Source organism: Anomaloglossus baeobatrachus, chromosome 3, assembly GCF_048569485.1.
Source record: "Anomaloglossus baeobatrachus isolate aAnoBae1 chromosome 3, aAnoBae1.hap1, whole genome shotgun sequence".
Taxonomy (NCBI): Eukaryota; Metazoa; Chordata; class Amphibia; order Anura; family Aromobatidae; genus Anomaloglossus; species Anomaloglossus baeobatrachus.
In genome coordinates, this window is record NC_134355.1 from 315,339,872 (window position 1) to 315,358,404 (window position 18,533).

At 43.2% G+C, this 18,533-nt stretch overlaps 1 protein-coding gene across 1 annotated transcript in view; it reads left to right on the forward strand.

The window, feature by feature from the left end:
- The window catches only part of LOC142295232 (amine sulfotransferase-like), an 84,544-nt gene that overhangs the window by 36,081 nt on the left and 29,930 nt on the right, over positions 1-18,533 (forward strand). Inside the window, exon 2 of the mRNA XM_075338325.1 lies at positions 11,357-11,565. Coding sequence (XP_075194440.1) covers positions 11,357-11,565 — 209 coding nt within the window. The remainder of the gene's footprint in view (positions 1-11,356; positions 11,566-18,533) is intronic.

The following is an 18,533-nucleotide window of genomic DNA, read 5'->3' on the forward strand; positions in this document are numbered from 1 at the left end:
CTCATCCGTCTGTTGTTTCATCTCTGTCCACAGCTCTTGCGCAGTGTGGTATTTGTACCATAGACAGGTCTTAGAACAGCCTGCTGTTGATTCCCTCTGGCTGTGCTGAAGTTGGTGAGACAGGTCTTTCTATGACCAGATGAGGAGGCGGTGGAGGAAACAGAGTAGGAGGAGAAGGCAACACTGACACAGACGTATCCAGTGTAGAATTTTAGATGGCCTATATATGGAGAGAGACTGCACAGCAAATTATTACATCGCCTGTATGCTGAGTCTCCCCACAGACCTTTTTCAAAGTGCACCTACACAGACCCTTTTTTCTGAGTGCCCAAACAGAGCCTGGTGAGTGGAGTAACGGAGCTTTTTTGGAGATTCAGCCCACAGAAACTGGCGCACAGTGGCCAAATAGAGCTTGTTATAGATTAGCCACACAGTGCCTGGTGCAGTGCATTAAAAGCTTTTTCTGAAATTGAGCACACAAAAACTGGTGCAGTGTCCCCCTGAGCCTTTTGTAGCAATATACCACACTGGAACCCATCACTGTGCCTCACTCCAACTGTGTACGATCCCTGCTTTATCCACAGCAAAATGGCTATGCCACCCGTAATCCGGCCTTTATACAGTCTAGGTCATGTGGTGTGCCAGACAATCACAGCCATGCAAATACTTGGCATGGCTGCGATGGCTCCATATGTGTCCACAGCCTAAAAACTTGGTGATTGGCTGTGTTGCAACCTTTCAACAAGGTTTATTTGGATGACAAACTAGAAGAGGAAAATGGATGTACAGTTAAAAGTCCATGTTTGGGTTTGACACCCGGTATTTGGTACGAACCCCGATCTTTGTAGTTCGGGATCACTCAACCCTATTTCTCAGCAGAATATTGCAAAGACTTTGATCATGTCACTACCTACAGTGCATAGTAATATAAAAAAAAATCAGAGATTCATGCACACAAGGAACAATGTTGACTGTCAAAATTGGTTCTTTGTTATCTATAGTCTCTCATATGGCACGGCAATAAAAAGAGGCATGATTTTGTCATACAAATCACTGCATGGGCAAGAACACTTCCAGAAATCATTGTCTGTGAACATTATTCGCCGTGCAATCTACTAATGCAAGTCAAGTCTCATAGATTGAAAAGCCATACATATCTCAATGAAATCCTGAAAAGCGGGATGACTTTGCATTACTGTCTGTAATATGCACATCTTACACATTTTGACAGGCACTATTACTGCTGAGCATTATACAGTCATATGAAAAAGTTTCGGCACCCCTATTAATGTTAACCTTTTTTCTTTATAACAATTTGGGTTTTTGCAACAGCTATTTCTGTTTCATATATCTAATAACTGATGGACTCAGTAATATTTCTGGATTAAAATGAGGTTTATTGTACTAACAGAAAATGTGCAATCCGCATTTAAACAAAATTTGACTGGTGCAAAAGTATGGGCACCCTTATCAATTTCTTGATTTGAACACTCCTAACTACATTTTACTGACTTATTAAAGCACTAAATTGGTTTTGTAACCTCATTGAGCTTTGAACTTCATAGGCAGGTGTATCCAATCATGAGAAAAGGTATTTAAGGTGGCCACTTGCAAGTTGTTCTCCTATTTGAATCTCCTATGAAGAGTGGTATCATGGGCTCCTCAAAACAACTCTCAAATGATCTGAAAACAAAGATTATTCAACATAGTTGTTCAGGGGAAGGATACAAAAAATTGTCTCAGAGATTTAAACTGTCAGTTTCCACTGTGAGGAACATAGTAAGGAAATGGAAGAACACAGGTACAGTTCTTGTTAAGCCCAGAAGTTGCAGGCCAAGAAAAATATCAGAAAGGCAGAGAAGAAGAATGGTGATAACAGTCAAGGACAATCCACAGACCACCTCCAAAGACCTGCAGCATCATCTTGCTGCAGATGGTGTCAATGGGCATCGGTCAACAATATAGCGCACTTTGCACAAGGAGAAGCTGTATGGGAGAGTGATGTGAAAGAAGTCATTTCTACAAGTACGCCACAAACAGAGTCGCCTGAGGTATGCAAAAGCACATTTGGACAAGCCAGTTACATTTTGGAAGAAGGTCCCATGGACTGATGAAACAAAGATTGAGTTGTTTGGTCATACAAAAAGGCGTTATGCATGGAGGCAAAAAAACACAGCATTCCAAGAAAAGCACTTGCTACCCACAGTACAATTTGGTGGAGGTTCCATCATGCTTTGGGGCTGTGTGGCCAATATTGCCCTGGGAATCTTGTTAAAGTTGAGGGTCGCATGGATTCAACTCAGTATCAGCAGATTCTTGACAATAATGTGCAAGAATCAGTGACGAAGTTGAAGTTACGCAGGGGATGAATATTTCAGCAAGACAATGATCCAAAACACCGCTCCAAATCTACTCAGGCATTCATGCAGAGGAACAATTACAATGTTCTGGAATGGCCATCCCAGTCCCCAGACCTGAATATCATTGAACATCTGTGGGATGATTTGAAGCGTGCTGTCCATGCTCGGCGACCATCACACCTAACTGAACTGGAATTGTTTTGTAAACAGGAATGGTCAAATATACCTTCATCCAGGATCCAGGAACTCATTAAAAGCTACAGGAAGCGACTAGAGGCTGTTATTTTTGCAAAAGGAGGATCTACAAAATATTAATGTCACTTTTATGTTGAGGTGCCCATACTTTTGCACCGGTCAAATTTTGTTTAAATGCGGATTGCACATTTTCTGTTAGTACAATAAACCTCATTTCAATCCAGAAATATTACTCAGTCCATCATTTATTAGATATATGAAACTGAAATAGCTGTTGCAAAAACCCAAATTGTTATAAAGAAAAAAAGTTAAGATTAATAGGGGTGCCCAAACTTTTTCATATGACTGTATAGGCATTTTAGAATAGTATACAGTACATTGAGATGTATTCACCCCCATTGATACTTTTTGTGCTTTGCTATATCACAACCTGGAATTTCACAGGTTTTTTGGGAAGGTGTGCATCAGTTCATGTAAAGATCATTCCTACAACTAAGAACATGTGGTTTTCATCTTCTTGTGTAGCAAACAAAATAACTGAAATAATAACTTCAGTGTGTATAAGTATTCACCCTGTAAACTCAGTACTTTTTAGAGCCTATTTTCGTGGCAATTACAGCAGCATGTCCCTTTGAATGTCTCTATAAGATTTCCACATCTTGCCACTGTTATTTGTGTCCATTTCTCAAGGCAAAACTGCTCCAGCTCTTTCAAGTTAGATGGGTTTTCTGTGGTGAACAACAGTCTTCAAGTCTGACCACAAATTCTCAAATGAATTAAGGTCTGGACTTTGACTAGGCCACTCCAATACATTTGCTCATTTCCCCTTAAACAACTCGAGTGTTGCTTTAGCAGCATGCTTTGGATCATTGGCTTGTCAGTAGGTGAACCTCTGTCCCAGTCTCAAATCACTGACAGTCTGTAGCAGGTTTTGCTCAAGAAACCTTTTCACACCCTCCATTTTCCCCTCAACTTGGACCATTTCTCCCTGCCTCTGCTGCTGAAAATTATCTCCACAGCATGATGCTGCCACTACCATTTTTCACTGTGGGGATGGTGTTCTTGGGGTGATGAGCCATGTTGGTTTGACGCGAGACATAGCGTTTAACTTTGTGGCCAAATAATTTCATATTGCTCTCATCTAACCCCAGCACCTTCCACCATACATTTCAGGAGTCTCCCACATGTCTTTTAGCAAAATCAAAATGAGTCTTCCAATTTTTTACTTTAAGTAAAGGCATTTTTCTGGCTATTTTTCCATAAATGCCAGCTCTGTGGTGTGTAAAGATTATTGTGGTCGTATTGGCAGATACTCCAGTCTCTAACTGGGAACTTTGCAGCTTTTAGGGTTACCTATGCTCTCTATGCTGCTTCTCTGATTTATGCTCTCTTTTCCCAGGCTGAACATGTTGGTGGTTGGCCCTCTCTTGGCAGATTTGTTGTGGTGCCATGTTCTTTCCATTTGATGGTAATGGATTTGATGGTGCTCTGGGAATCATTAGAGACTGAGATATTTTTTTAGAACCAAATTCTGACTTGTACTCCTCAACAACTTTGTGTCATGAATGGGGCATGGCCTGATGTGATATCAGGGCGATCTGGGATCAGATAGTCACTGCACATTGTGGATTGCAAATCCACTTCAGTGTCCGCTTGTTATTTCCATCCTGCTGTGTTCCAATAGGTAGTTGTAACCTAAGCTGCAGCCACTTATTGCTATGTTGACTATGTTGAAGGAACTTGTCCCCTGTATAGCTGTGGTGTCTTTTCTATTGCAGCTGCAAAGGTCTTTACTGAAGAAACCTAGGAGTGTTTGTTGTCTTTCCCCACTCTTTTGTATTATCTACCTCATGTTGTCTTTTTGTAGTGTCGAGACTAGTGTCTTGCAGGCCTTCACCAGACGAGGGGAGTTTAGAGTTAGCGAAGGCCTAGGCCCATGATCGGCAAACGGGGTTGAAGGACCCCTCTAGGGATGTTAGGGAGGGCACAGTTAAGCCTCAAGTGAATGCTAGTAAGTGACCCTGCTCCCCTCTCCCTAGCGTGAGGGCCCACCATTGTATTGTTTACCTGATGTAACTTGTGTGTTGCTTCGCTCCCCCGTGGTCCTCCCTTACCCCGGCGTGACTGACTCGCCCACCCCAGGGCTATGGGACACCCGGTGCCGGGCCGGACTAGTCCGGGGGTAATCAGTGGTGGCGGGGCCCGACTCCGTGGCCCTGGTGGGTGTCAGTTAAATATGGCTGATGACTTGGGGTTTGTGTTCGTGACGCCACCTGTGGTATGCGGCTATTAAGCCGCCGCTGCTGTGTGAGGCCTCCGGAGTGATGATATGGCAGCAATGGTGGTACTGCTCCCCACAGGTGGAGCGGTGCCCCGGGGACACTGTTGGTGCTTATTCGTGTCTATGCAGAGAAATAACTGAGGCAACACCAGGGGTGCAGTTTCAAGGTCTTTACTCACAGTTCTTGTCAAGGCCTGCAGGAGCCTTTGGACTGCTGGGACCACCGTCAGGGACCTCCGCCGATCCCGGGTAGATCTGGGGGTTGATGCCAGTGCACCCCTCTAATTGTGTCCTTTCTCAGCTGACTTCACTGGCCACCAGCTCTGAAGCTATCTGTGGCCCTGGAATCCCTTCGTTTCCTGCTTGGTGTCACCTGGACCCTCCGAGTCCCAGGGTCTTCACCAGGAAGCGTCACTTTCTTCTTTCTTTAGCTCCTGCCTGACTAGATCTCTTCTTCTACTCTCTGTTCCTCTCTTTCTTCTGTTGCTTTCTTTCTCTGTTGCGGACACTCTGAACTCACAGAGCTCCTTTCTCTTTCACAGCTACATGCTGGCTCCTCACTCTCTCACTCTCTGAGGTAAACTGAAACTCTGACCTTCCTCTCTGCTCTACACTCGGCTGGCTCTCCCCACCCCCCAGTTGCTAAGCTACCACCCTATGGGAGCAGTGATGGGTCTTACGACCCCTCCCAGCATGCAGCATGGGAGGGTTACTGCCACTATCCCTTGTCCCAGTGTGTGCCTAGCAATGGGTGTAGTGCAGTTTTACCTGTGAACTGGCATGTACCCCTTTCCTTACCCAGGATGGGACATCAAACCTCTGACTGGGGTGCAATGTCTCTGTGGCGACGGAAGCCTCAGGGGCGCCACATGACACTACCCTGGGGTTCCTACTGTGTCACGTTGCTCTAGCGGGCTACAAAAATGTATTCTAACCAATGTGCACACTTTGTTAGGTAAACAGTTGTGTTTAAGTTTCAGAGTTATAGAATTTTTTTCTAAAAAAATTAATGTTGCCTGCACATTTCAAAATACTGTGATCACAAGCTGAGTGACACACATGTTTAATATTCATAAATTTTCATTATCTGCACAATTTTCAATGAGGGATTTAATACTGACTCTCCTTGCTTGAGCCGTTTAAAAATAAGGCTACTAAGGTGCTTTTAATGCAGTATATCATAGATAAATCACTTCACAGTCACACTGAGTGACTGTATAGCTACAGACGTTCCCTACTTATCACTTGAATCTTTGGATTAGTATTCTTAGACTTGGGGCTCTTTTCCACCTGCGTTTTTCTTGTGCGAGTGTAATCTGATGAAAAATTTGCACCAGTGTTAATCAATGAGTCAGTTTCCTCTTTCCTGTTATTTCTCGTCACGAATCGTGCTCCTGTGTTTGGCAGCAAATCTCAGCTCACGCACCCCAATACAAGTCTATGGGAGCGTGTGAAACATCACACTGCACTCGCATGTCATCCGACTGCAGTGCGGTGCACGCAGAGACAGTCAGCGGAGGAGATGGGAGAAAGTGCTCCCTCCCTCTTCTCCGCACCTGTGATACAATCACAGGATCGCATCATGCATGACCCTCGGCTGACACCCGCAGCAGAGGGTCATTAAGCATATCGCTTCCGATGATCTCGCATCAGAAGTGGTACGCAAGTGGAAAGGAGCCCTTAGAGTATCACTCCAATTTTTAAAATGTCATCAGCACTGATGTAGTACACAACAATCGAATAGGCCTTTTTCTATTTCTATGACTGCACTCTGAGCTCCTTTCCCTACACAGTATGGGCATAAAATAGTTTTTATTACCTCTATCTTTTAGATCAGTGTGTAAAATTTTAAATGGACCATGCACTGGTGACACACTAATTGTAACATTTTACATGGACCATGCACTGGTGACAATCAGTGTGTCATCAGTAGTGGTTTTCACATATATGGATAAATAAATTACAAAGCTTCTCCTATCATTGCCAATGTTAAGTACAGACAGCACATGGATGGCACACTAATGTCATCCATGTGCTGTACATGTTTTTCACTGACTCATAGACAAATATTAATTATTTTTCTCTGTAATACTGGAAAAATATAGACACATCTCCATGAGTTTTGAATGGACACATGGCCCACGTAAAAACATAGATATTTCAATATCACCATGGATTATAATTAGAGTTGAGCGAGTACCTAACAATTTATACTTGCTATACTCATAACGAAAACTGTCTAATACTCGCGTATTCATTTCGAATAGCGCAATGTAACGAGTAACCCAAATTTTGCACTATTCACTACTCATACAAATAGTACAGCATTCGGGTTACTTGTTACTTCGCAAATTTTTCCCCATTGACTTGCATTACACATGCTATTCGGAACGAATACGCAAGTAGTAGACAGTTATGAGTATAGCGAGTACGAATAATTAGGTACTCGCTCAACTCTAATTATAATGAATATGTGTTATATCTGTGAAAAAAAAAATCAGAGACTAAATGTATGTGTAACACAGACATTTAAATGAGGCCAAATTGTGTTTATGTTCCCTATTTGTGTTTAAAATTAGAACTAAATTTCCAGATGTAGTTTTCATTGCCTTCTTTAGACCTTTACTAGTCCTAAAATGTATTGAATATAAATGTTTTTTGATTAATATATTGAATATCTCACCCTCTTTGAGAAGCATTATACCTGACTCAATACTCAATATAGAAAAAACAAAAAGCCAGCACCAATTGTGCACTTCAGCACTAAACATTCCAAACTGTACTTATTATAAAAATTTTGAGATTTTTGGCAAAAAATTGCAATTTCTTGAGCTGCCTCGCCACGTCACGGCAAATCTCATTAGAGGCAGTCCTACACTAAAATATTTTTATAAAATGTGCCATACGGCCTCACATATGAATAGTAGAACTGCTCTTAGCAGCACTCACCTGGTCTATTTCAATCCCGTACCCATGACTGAGTCATGGCTGTGGGCGGGACAGGTCCAAGCAAATGCTGCATGAAGTAAATAGCCTGTGGGCAAAGCCTGATGACTTAATGAGAACAGTCACCAACCGCCAAAATCTAGACAGATTTTTATAATGCAGTTTGGAATATTTGATGCCTTAGTGCACATTGGTGCTGGCTCTTTGTTGTTTCTTTGTTGAATTGGTCGGTGGTTGACCTCCACCTTGCTATGCACCCCAATTTGGGATGTATTCCATCTGTATAGATTTTGGCGTTTGGTGACTGTTCACATTGGGTCATCAGGCTTTGTCCACAGGCTATATATATACTTCATGCAGCATTTGCTTGGACCTGTCCCGCCCACAGCCATGACTCAGTCATGGGTACGGGACTGCAATAGACCAGGTGAGTGCTGCTGAGAGCAGTTCTGCTATTTATATGTGAGGCCGCATGGCACATTTTATAAAAATATTTTAGTGTAGGACTGCTTCAAATGAGATTTGCCGTGACGTGGCGAAGCAGCTCAAGAAATTGCAATTTTTTGCCAAAAATCTCAAAAAAAAAAAAATTTTTATAATGCAGTTTGGAATATTTGATGCCTTAGTGCACATTGGTGCTGGCTCTTTGTTGTTTCTTTGTTGAATTGGTCGGTGGTTGACCTCCACCTTGCTATGCACCCCAATTTGGGATGTATTCCATCTGTATAGATTTTGGCGTTTGGTGACTGTTCACATTGGGTCATCAGGCTTTGTCCACAGGCTATATATATACTTCATGCAGCATTTGCTTGGACCTGTCCCGCCCACAGCCATGACTCAGTCATGGGTACGGGACTGCAATAGACCAGGTGAGTGCTGCTGAGAGCAGTTCTGCTATTTATATGTGAGGCCGCATGGCACATTTTATAAAAATATTTTAGTGTAGGACTGCTTCAAATGAGATTTGCCGTGACGTGGCGAAGCAGCTCAAGAAATTGCAATTTTTTGCCAAAAATCTCAAAAAAAATTTTTATAATGCAGTTTGGAATATTTGATGCCTTAGTGCACATTGGTGCTGGCTCTTTGTTGTTTCAATACTCAATATGTTTTGGTTGGTGCTCACGTTTTTTTTTTATTTGTAACAAATAAATAAAAAGATTTAAAAAAGTAAAATGAATTATCAGGTCAAAATACTGAATAAACTTTTCCATACAGTAAATAGCATAAGGAAAATAGTTATCAAAATAAGGAGATTTCTTGGGCAACCTCCTGGCCCTTATCATAAATAAAACTACCTAAAGGGGGCTTTACACGCAACGACATCGCTAACGAGATGTCGTTGGGGTCATGGAATTCGTGACGCACATCTGGCCTCGTTAGAGACGTCGTTGCGTGTGAAACGCACGAACGAACGTTATCGATCAAAATTACTTACCTAATCATTGATCGTTGACACGCTGTTCTAATCCCAAATATCGTTGCTGTTGCAGGACGCAGTTTGTTCGTCATTCCTGCAGCAGCACACATCGCTACGTGTGACACCGCAGGAACGAGGAACTACATCGTAACTGCGGCCTCCGGCAATGAGGAAGCAAGGAGGTGGGCGGGATGTTACGGCCGCTCATCTCCGCCCCTCCACATCTATTGGACAGCTACCGTGTGATGTCGCTGTGACGCCGTACGTACTGCCCCCTTAGAAAGGAGGCGGTTCGCCGGCCACAGCGACGTCGCTAGGCAGGTAAGTCCGTGTGACGGGTCCTAGCGATGTTGTGCGCCACGGGCAGCGATTTGCCCATGATGCACAACCGACAAGGGCTGGTGCTTTCACCAGCAACATCGCTAGCAATGGCGCTGTGTGTAAAGTGGCCTTTAGAACAATGTCTTTGATAAATTTCATTTTTTTTTCTAGATGTTTTTTTTATATTATGACCATATCCTACAAGTTTTTGTGCATTCATATTATTGTTTAAAGGCCGGACTTTTTTTTAACAAGCAAGTTGTGTACTGTATTAAAGTTCTTCAGGTTTTTGTTGAAACTCTTATGCCTAATGATAACTCAGAAATTTCGCACTCTAAACCACTTCTGGTAGTGCTGAAAAAACTGTTTGACATTGAAGGTGATAAGCTTGAAAAATGAAGTGGCACTTGTTGCCACTGAGAGTATAAACTTTTTGAGGGACTTTTGAAGTTTTTGTAAAGCTGACATTATTTCGAGACCTCTGGTCCATAATGATGTTGTTGGAGAAGGGCCTTATCTAGAGAACATTCTTCAGGTGATTGGTGGTTTGTTTCGTCTTGAAATTCTCAGAGCTCCAGTAAAAAAATAATGAACATATCTCTGCATACAAAGCCACTTCTACCTCTGATTGAGATGGATGAAGGACTGTTTTTTTTTAAAAAAAAAAAAAGCAAAGTAGCTGATGGTCCCAGAGTTAGAACCCATATCTTGGTGGCTTTGTTTCAAAATCATACTGCTATAACAGTACTGATCTATCATGATGAATTACATTTTTATCATTTTTAGACTAACTATATATTTATGCATGCATGCACCTCGTAACAAAGGAACATATAGACATGGAACTCACCTGAGGTTGACATTTAGGATAATGAGGCATATGTACATATGGTCTGGAAAATTCATTTGGTTACGTATTCCCCAAAAGATTGCTCGCAACAGTGATAACAACAGTTTCACAATGTTCATAACATTTACCTTTATACGTACTTGTCACCTGTGCTGCTGCAAACTTGTAAATTCCATCTCCTCTGTTGATCTACATATGAGAAATGTAATCAAAATTCTCTTATCTATAAATATGTCATTACAAATATTATAATCAAAACAGATGCACAGTTCTATGTCTATTCCAAAAAAGAACCCAAGGAATATGAACCAATAGACACAATTTAAAAAAAAATGTTGCTGTCGTCTGTCTTGTGTTCACCCTTTGGCGGTTTTATCAGCGCCACTCCAGTCCTTTGGTACCTTCCTGTGCCTGGAAGTGCCGACTGGCCCGAAGCCAAAAGTTACATCACAAGCACTGTATAAAACTCTATGACAGCCTGAAGGTGGCTCTCATAGAGTTGTATTGATTTTTAACCTTTGGCCTTTTCCATGAAACACTGGAGCTCCCAGGAGATCACCAACTGCTGAAGTTAGACTAAATCAACGCTGGAAACAGATGTAGACTGGTGGCAGGTGAGTATCAGACTGGGAACAGGGGACTTACATTTAAAGTGCCAAGTGGTGCAATATAAAAATAAATACAAGAGTGCTGTTATAAGCACTGTAGTGTGCCTCACTAGTGAGATCTGCCTCACAATTTGACAATTAGACTTTATTTACATTGAATAGATTTGTTAAAAAAAATCAGCTTCAAAACTGGGACCATTTTGCATTTTTGGGTGATACAACTTATAAAACTCCTAATGTTGACCAGATAGACAGTAACATACTACTTATATTTTGTGTCTGTAGTTACCAATTACATAAGAATTTACTTTCCACCATCTAATTTTTTTTTTTCTTCAATAGAAAATGTACAAATAATTATTCAAACTATTGTTCTAGGAACAGTGTGGACACAGCAAATTCTATCTCTGATCATGAATGAAGGGCATCGGAATGGAACGGAACACATTGATAACATGACCAGAGCGCCATGGCTTGAATATAACATATTCAATGTGAACTTCAGTAACCGTCCATCTCCTCGTCTTTTCACATCTCATCTGCCGTATTATCTAATGCCAAGAGACCTCCTGCTCAAGAAAGGAAAAGTAAATACCAGAAGTATTATTAAAAATACTATTTATTTTCCTAATTTGAATGAATGCATATAATGTATTTGTGACATTGTGCAGAACAAATTGAACTTGTGGTCCTAATGCTGCTTTCCTCTATTTTGCTAATGTGGAGGTTCCTATAAGAAACAAAGCTATATACAGATTAATACTACTCATGGAGAAGGTTTCTTGGAAAACCGTCCTGGGGGAAATAAGTTATACTGTAGGTGCAGTGTAGAAGGAGAGCAGGAAAAACACTGTCAAAATCCAAATTGGTGCACTCAGAATTTTATTAACATTAACATCTACTGATGTGTAGTGATAACTGAATGCAGAGTCAGTGTGAATGGGTTAAATCTAGTAAAGGCCGCTTTACACACAACGACATCGCTAACGAGATGTCATTGGGGTCACGGAATTTGTGACGCACATCCCGCCTCGGTAACGACGTCGTTGCGTGTGAAACGCACGAACAACCGTTAACGATCAAAATTACTTACCTTATCGTTGATCGTTGACGTGTCGTTCAATTCCCAATTATTGTTGCTGTTGCAGGACGCAGGTTGTTCGTCGTTCCTGCGGCAGCACACATCGCTATGTGTGACACTGCAGGAACGAGGAACATCACCGTACCTGTGGCCGCCGGCAATGAGGAAGGAAGGAGGTGTGTGGGATATTCGTCCCGCTCATCTCCGCCCCTCCGCTTCTATTGGGCGTCTGCTTAGTGACGCTGCTGTGACGCCGAATGAACCGCCCCCTTAGAAAGGAGGCGGTTTGCTGGCCACAGCAACGTCGCTAGGCAGGTAAGTCCGTGTGACCGTTCTTAGCGATGTTGTGCGCCACGGGCAGCGATTTACCCGTGATGCACAACCGACGGGGGCGGTTGCTTTCACCAGCGACATCGCTAGTGATGTCGCTTTTTAAAGTACCCTTAAGTCGCTGCTAAACTCCATCGAACCAAAAACTGGATCAAGTGCAACACCACATTGATAATTTTTAAGTGTAGGTTTTTTGATTTTTAACTTTTCGAACTTTGAGAACTTTCTCAGGAGGTCACTGTCTTTACCCTTCCAAAATTCCAAATGAGAGGACAGGCTGGGTGCTGTGGGATAGCAGAGTGCTGCCTTTGTCATCACAGTCATTGCCTTTCCTCAGGGTTGCAGGTAAGAGGGGTCTGTGATCAACTCCAACGCTCTGTATAGTTAGTCAATGAGATGATAAAATTAATCCATTTTTCTGACACCTTTGTCATTTCTGTCGCTGCCTAAGCAGAGAGCAGAAGCCAAGGACAAATTCATCTTCACAGATGCACTCTGCATAGGAACCTCTTGCAGTGACTGAGATGTCAAAGCAGCCATTAACTGCTATAGTTACAAGTGCATCTCAATAAATTAGAAAATCATCAAAAAGTTAAATTTATTTCAGTAATTCAATACAAAAAAGTATACAAATACAAAAATATATTAGATAGTCATTACACACAGAGTGATCTATTTTAAGTGTTTATTTCGGTTTATATTGATGATTATGGCTTACAGCCAATAAAAATGTAACACCCTGTGGTCGAGGGGGTTAATCCGACTAGTTGCTGGACCAGGGGTCGCAGATACTCTGGGTCGTCACAGGGTGGCCGCCAGGCCCGGTTTCGTGACCCCGAGGCATACAGGAGGGAGGGAAGGCGGTGAACGGGAGGAAGGATGAAGCATGGGATTAGTGATGATGAGGAAAGTCTTTTTGGATCATGACACCACCTGTGATCCACAGCCAGAGATGGGCCGCCGCTGCGGGTGCTACTTTCCGGGGGTAATGGTGTAGGTTGCAGCCGAGTTGGTGTCGCTTCCCACAGGCGGAACGGGGTTACCCCGGGAAGGATGACGGAGGAAGAACGGGGGTGATGGTAGTCCCCGTTGGTGCCGCAGTGCTGGGCGACGGTGCCAGTAAAGGAGGGGTAGATAAAGGGGCTGCGGTTCCAGGTCTTTTACTCACTGGTAGTTCAGGTGCTGCCCCAGAATACCTGTCTTCGGCACGATGGGCTCCAGCCAATCCTGAATCCATGTAAAACTGTAAAGGAGAAAAAAGCGCAATAGGGTCTTACCCGATATGAGGGTGGGCAGACAAGACAAAGAAGCACTCACCTGGTGAGGTTGTGCCAGTCACAACCCCTTATGATAGCCTGTGAGTGCCCGGTGGTTTAGCTGCAGCCCCGGGAGAGGAATTTTGTATCACACAGGTAGAAGAGAAGACCGGGTTTATGCCGTGCTAAAAACCACTGATGCGTGTAAATTAAAAGATTTCCTTTTTATTGGACAGTTTCTACGCGTTTCAGAGACATCCGTCTCCTTCCTCAGGAAAAGAAATCATATTACAGCAAGGTCGCTTGGACCTATATATAAGGAGCAAACAGCCATGTATGCATTAAGGACTGCCTGTATGACTCAGAGCTGATGACTCAGAGCCACATGGTAAAGAAGAAAAAAAAAGGAAGGAAGAGAAGAAAAAGAAGAAAAAGAAGAAAAAAAAGGGAAAGATGGAACAATCATGAATAACAGAAAAAAGTGTATCAAACAGCATGATCCCAAGAAACATGGGTAATTCCAACAAAGGGAATACTGATAAAATAAAAAATAAATAAATGAATAAATAAAGACATGAAAACACTTGTTCCTCCTGTTACTTAATAAAGTCAGGGGGGAAGAGATGTGAGGGATGTGTTTAAGATGGTGTGCAAACCTATGGAGTATAGGTGAATTTACTGGTGTTTAGTCCTCTACTCTACATGGGGATACAGAGATTGTGAGTGAAAATTCAACACAATGTGTAAAAAAGTATATATATATATATATAGAACTATATATGGGGATACAGCGATCGTGAGTGAATATCCAGAGGGACGTGAAAAAAATATTTTTATTATATATATATATATATATATATAAACTATACAGAATGAGGAATAGAACTGCAAGGACACTGCGATTGAAAATTATTTTGATTAAAAATTTTATAATGTCTGACAATGACAAAAAAAGCGGGCTCAGTGAGGAAACCACTAAAAAGAGGGGGGACATTTATATATAAAAATGACGTCCAGGGATTTTTGCTTTCTAATGCTTAGTATGCATTCTATTTTTGTAAAGGAGACATGCTCCGATAATAAGTGAGTGCAGGAAAAAAGAAGAAAAAAAAACAAAAAACTAGGGCACCTGCACGATAGAGGTGCTACAAGTTCAAGGAAACGAGGGGTGACCAGAGTTCACTACCGTGCGAACCAGATACAATGCGCTTGCGCTAGACAAGCAGAAAAGGAGGTTTTGTCAATCTAGCGGCAATGAGTGCAAAGAGTGCAGAAAGACAGCAAAAAAAAAAGGTGTACCAGATGCATATAGCAGTCATTTGCATGAAGAATAAGAGTATTAACGAGAGATGGAGGAACATAGGGGACAAATACAGAAACGCAATAGAAATAAATAATAAATGGTAAAACAATAAGACTATACTTATTGTAGATATATATAGGACAGTGTGAATTTAAAAATTACTACATGGTTTTCAAATTATAAATAGAAATACAATATTAATTCAATAAAACACAATAAATGAGTAACAAGTACCTATTTCTTTTCCTGAGGAAGGAGACGGATGTCTCTGAAACGCGTAGGAACTGTCCAATAAAAAGGAAATCTTTTAATTTACACGCATCAGTGGTTTTTAGCGCGGCATAAACCCGGTCTTCTCTTCTACCTGTGTGATACAAAATCCTGAATCTGTGGAAGGTCAGGGCCAGTGTGTGAGCCTAAGCGCCCTTCCTCCTTTGATGCGCTAGTCCGGTGATGTCGTGGTGGCGTGGCCCGAATCCATGACCCTTGCGGTGTCTTTCTTGACACCACCTGTGGTACTGCAGGTATGTGGGCTGCCGATGCGTTGTGTATTCCCCAGAGCAGATGTTGATGGCGCAGCTGAGGTGATATTGCTCCCCACAGGTAGAGCTTGAGGCCCGGGGATCATGAGAGGGTGCGGGAAGGACGTAGACGACACTGGGGGTTGCAGTCAAAGTCTTTACTAGTTCCACAGGTGTAGAGTAAGATGGCAATTACCAGCGATATGCTGGGATCCACCGTGATGGGCTCCCGACGATCCGGGCAGCTCAAAGGTCAATACCGGTGCACCCCTCAGATGTGCCTTTCCTGGTCATCTTTACTGCGCTGACTCTCGCCCTCCTGTCCCGTGCCTCCACACACAGTGCCCTGATCCAGGGGCCATGCACCTTCGACGGGTTTTCTGCCTGCTTGGCCCCCTGATCCTCTGTGGCCTCTTCCAGCAAATTCGTGTGCTGATTTTCAGTCCTGCATGCTTGTAGCCACCCAGGCCCGCGGTGTTACTAAACAGTACGTTCGTTTTCTTTTAGTCTAGGGACTGGATCCCTATTTTGCAGCCAGATACTTCCACCCAGTGTTCTGTGGAGCAAGCTCTAGGATCCCTTCTTCTGTGTCACCCGGGGCGAGCAGGACCCCGGTCTCTACTCTCCGGTCGCCTCCTCACCACATCGCTCACTGACACTGTCAACTGTCAACTCAGCTCCTCCCACTCACCTGAAACACCTCACCAACTAAGCTCCACTCACAGACTGGCTTCGGGGATGGTGCTAGCTGCACTAGGCCCTAACTATGGTTTTGTGGAGTGTTGTGATGAGTCTGTGTGTGTGAGTGTGTCTTGTGAACTGGTGGATGACACCTTCCTTACCCTGGGATAGGATACCAGACCTCTTGATGAGGTGCAGCACCTCTGTGGCGACAGAAGCCTCAGGGGCGCCACATAATGGTAAATGCTTAATGGAGGAGCTATGACTATCATGGGAGGGTGGGGGGTTGGTGTTACTGTGAGGGTATATTTTGGGGCAATGGAGAAAAAATTATGAAGGGGCTCAGTATAATAAAGGGCAGTTGGGGGATATTTTGGAAAGGAGCAGTGTAAGGGATATTATGAATAAGAGCAGTGTGGTGGGACATTATCTGAGTGGCAGTGTTGGAGGGATATTATGGAATGATAGTGTGAAGGTGATATTTTGGAAAGGGGCAGAGTGTAGACATTATAGAAAGGGGCAGTGTGGGGGACATTATGGAGAGAGGGCAGTGTAGAGGAACATTAAGGAAAGGTAGTGTGGGAGGATATTCTGGAGATGAGCTGTGAACATGAAATCTCTTTATGGTATTTGTATGTTGTGGGAATCAGAATAAATTACAGATGTAATAGACATAAATGTTTACTTGTCATACTGATTATGTCTCACAACTATGGTGTTTCCTATCTGATAATGGCTGGAAACAACTCCCAGTATTTCCTTACCATCAGCAAGGACATAGTAGGAGTTGCAGGTTTACAACAGTCTGTGGTGCTTACTAGAGCTGAGCCACCCCCCCTAATGTTCAAGTTCGGTTCGGTTCGACGAACTCCTTCGAACCCCATTGAAAACAATGGCAGGCAAACACAAACACATAAAAACACATTATACATGTACACATACAGTTAATAAACATTGCCGTTACACTTACAGGTCCCCGCGACGCGTCCTGTACTCTGTCTCCCGCCGCTTTTCCTTACGATAATCTCTGCGTCCTCCCGGTAACCAGCACTGATGATAGGAACTTCTGTGACATCAAAATAGCATGTGACCAGTCACGTGTGTATTATCTCATTGGCTACAGACTGGTCACATGGCTAGACGAAATACTAGGTCCTGTCAGTGCATGTCTCCGGTATGCGGTGCTCGTTTGTAAATCTCCATGTAGCAGCGAGATGCTCTAGCACATGGTCGGCTTCCCCGTTCCTGCATGTGGGCGCTCTTTACAGAGTCAGCCCACACGCAAGGACTGGCTGTTACAGCCGGTGAATTGCGGCACCGGGAATCACATGATCAGAGCACCGTTGCTATAGTAATCCGCCTGTCAGATTACTTTAGCAACAGTGGCAGCGGTGACGTCACCGCTTACAGCCCGCAGCCTCTGCTCACTCTCACTGAGTGATTAGACTGCACGGGAGCACAGCATCTTCCTCCCATGCAGTGCTGTCTGATGTAGCAGAGCTGCATGGGTTGAAGGAGAAAGAAGACAGAAGAACAGGATCGTGGAGGTATGAGAGGGAGTAATAAACATGGAGTCTTTAAGTGTGTCTGTGTATTTATTTCTATTAAAGTATTTTTTCTCTGTGTGGAGTCTTTTTTTTATTGTAGATTCTTAATGGCCGGGTCAAACTTGTCTGACATTAAGAATCTCTGGCTTTATACTAGCTAGTAAAACAAAGCTAGTATTAACCCATTATTACCCAGCAAGCCACCCGGCTTCAGGGCTGCTGGAAGAGTTGGATACAGCGCCAGATGATGGCGCTTCTATGAAAGCGCCATTTTCTGGGGCGGCTGCGGACTGCCTTTCGCAGCAGACAGGCCCAGAAAGCTCGGGCCAACCTGTGCTGCGGATTCCAATCCCCAGCTGCCTAGTTCTACCTGGCTGGTCACAAAAATGGGGCGAAGCCCATGTCATTTTTTTTTTATTATTATTTCATGAAATCCATGAAATAATTAAAAAAAAGGGCTTCCCTATTTTTTTAGTTCCCAGCCGGGTACAAATAGGCAGCTGGGGGTTGGGGGCAGCTGTTCCTGCCTGCTGTACCTGGCTAGCATACAAAAATATGGCGAAGCCCACGTCATTTTTTTGGGGGGGCAAAAAACTCCAGCATACAGTGCTGGATGGAGTATGCTGAGCCTTGTAGTTCTGCAACTGCTGTCTGCTCTCCTGCATACACTAGTGAATGGAGCATGGTGAGTCTTGTAGTTCTGCAGCTGCTGTCTGCTCTCCTCCATACAAACAGACAGCAGCTGCAGAACTACAAGGCTCAGCATACTCCATCCAGGAAAGTATGCAGGAGTTTTTTGCCGCCCAAAAAAAATTACATGGCCTTCGCCATGTTTT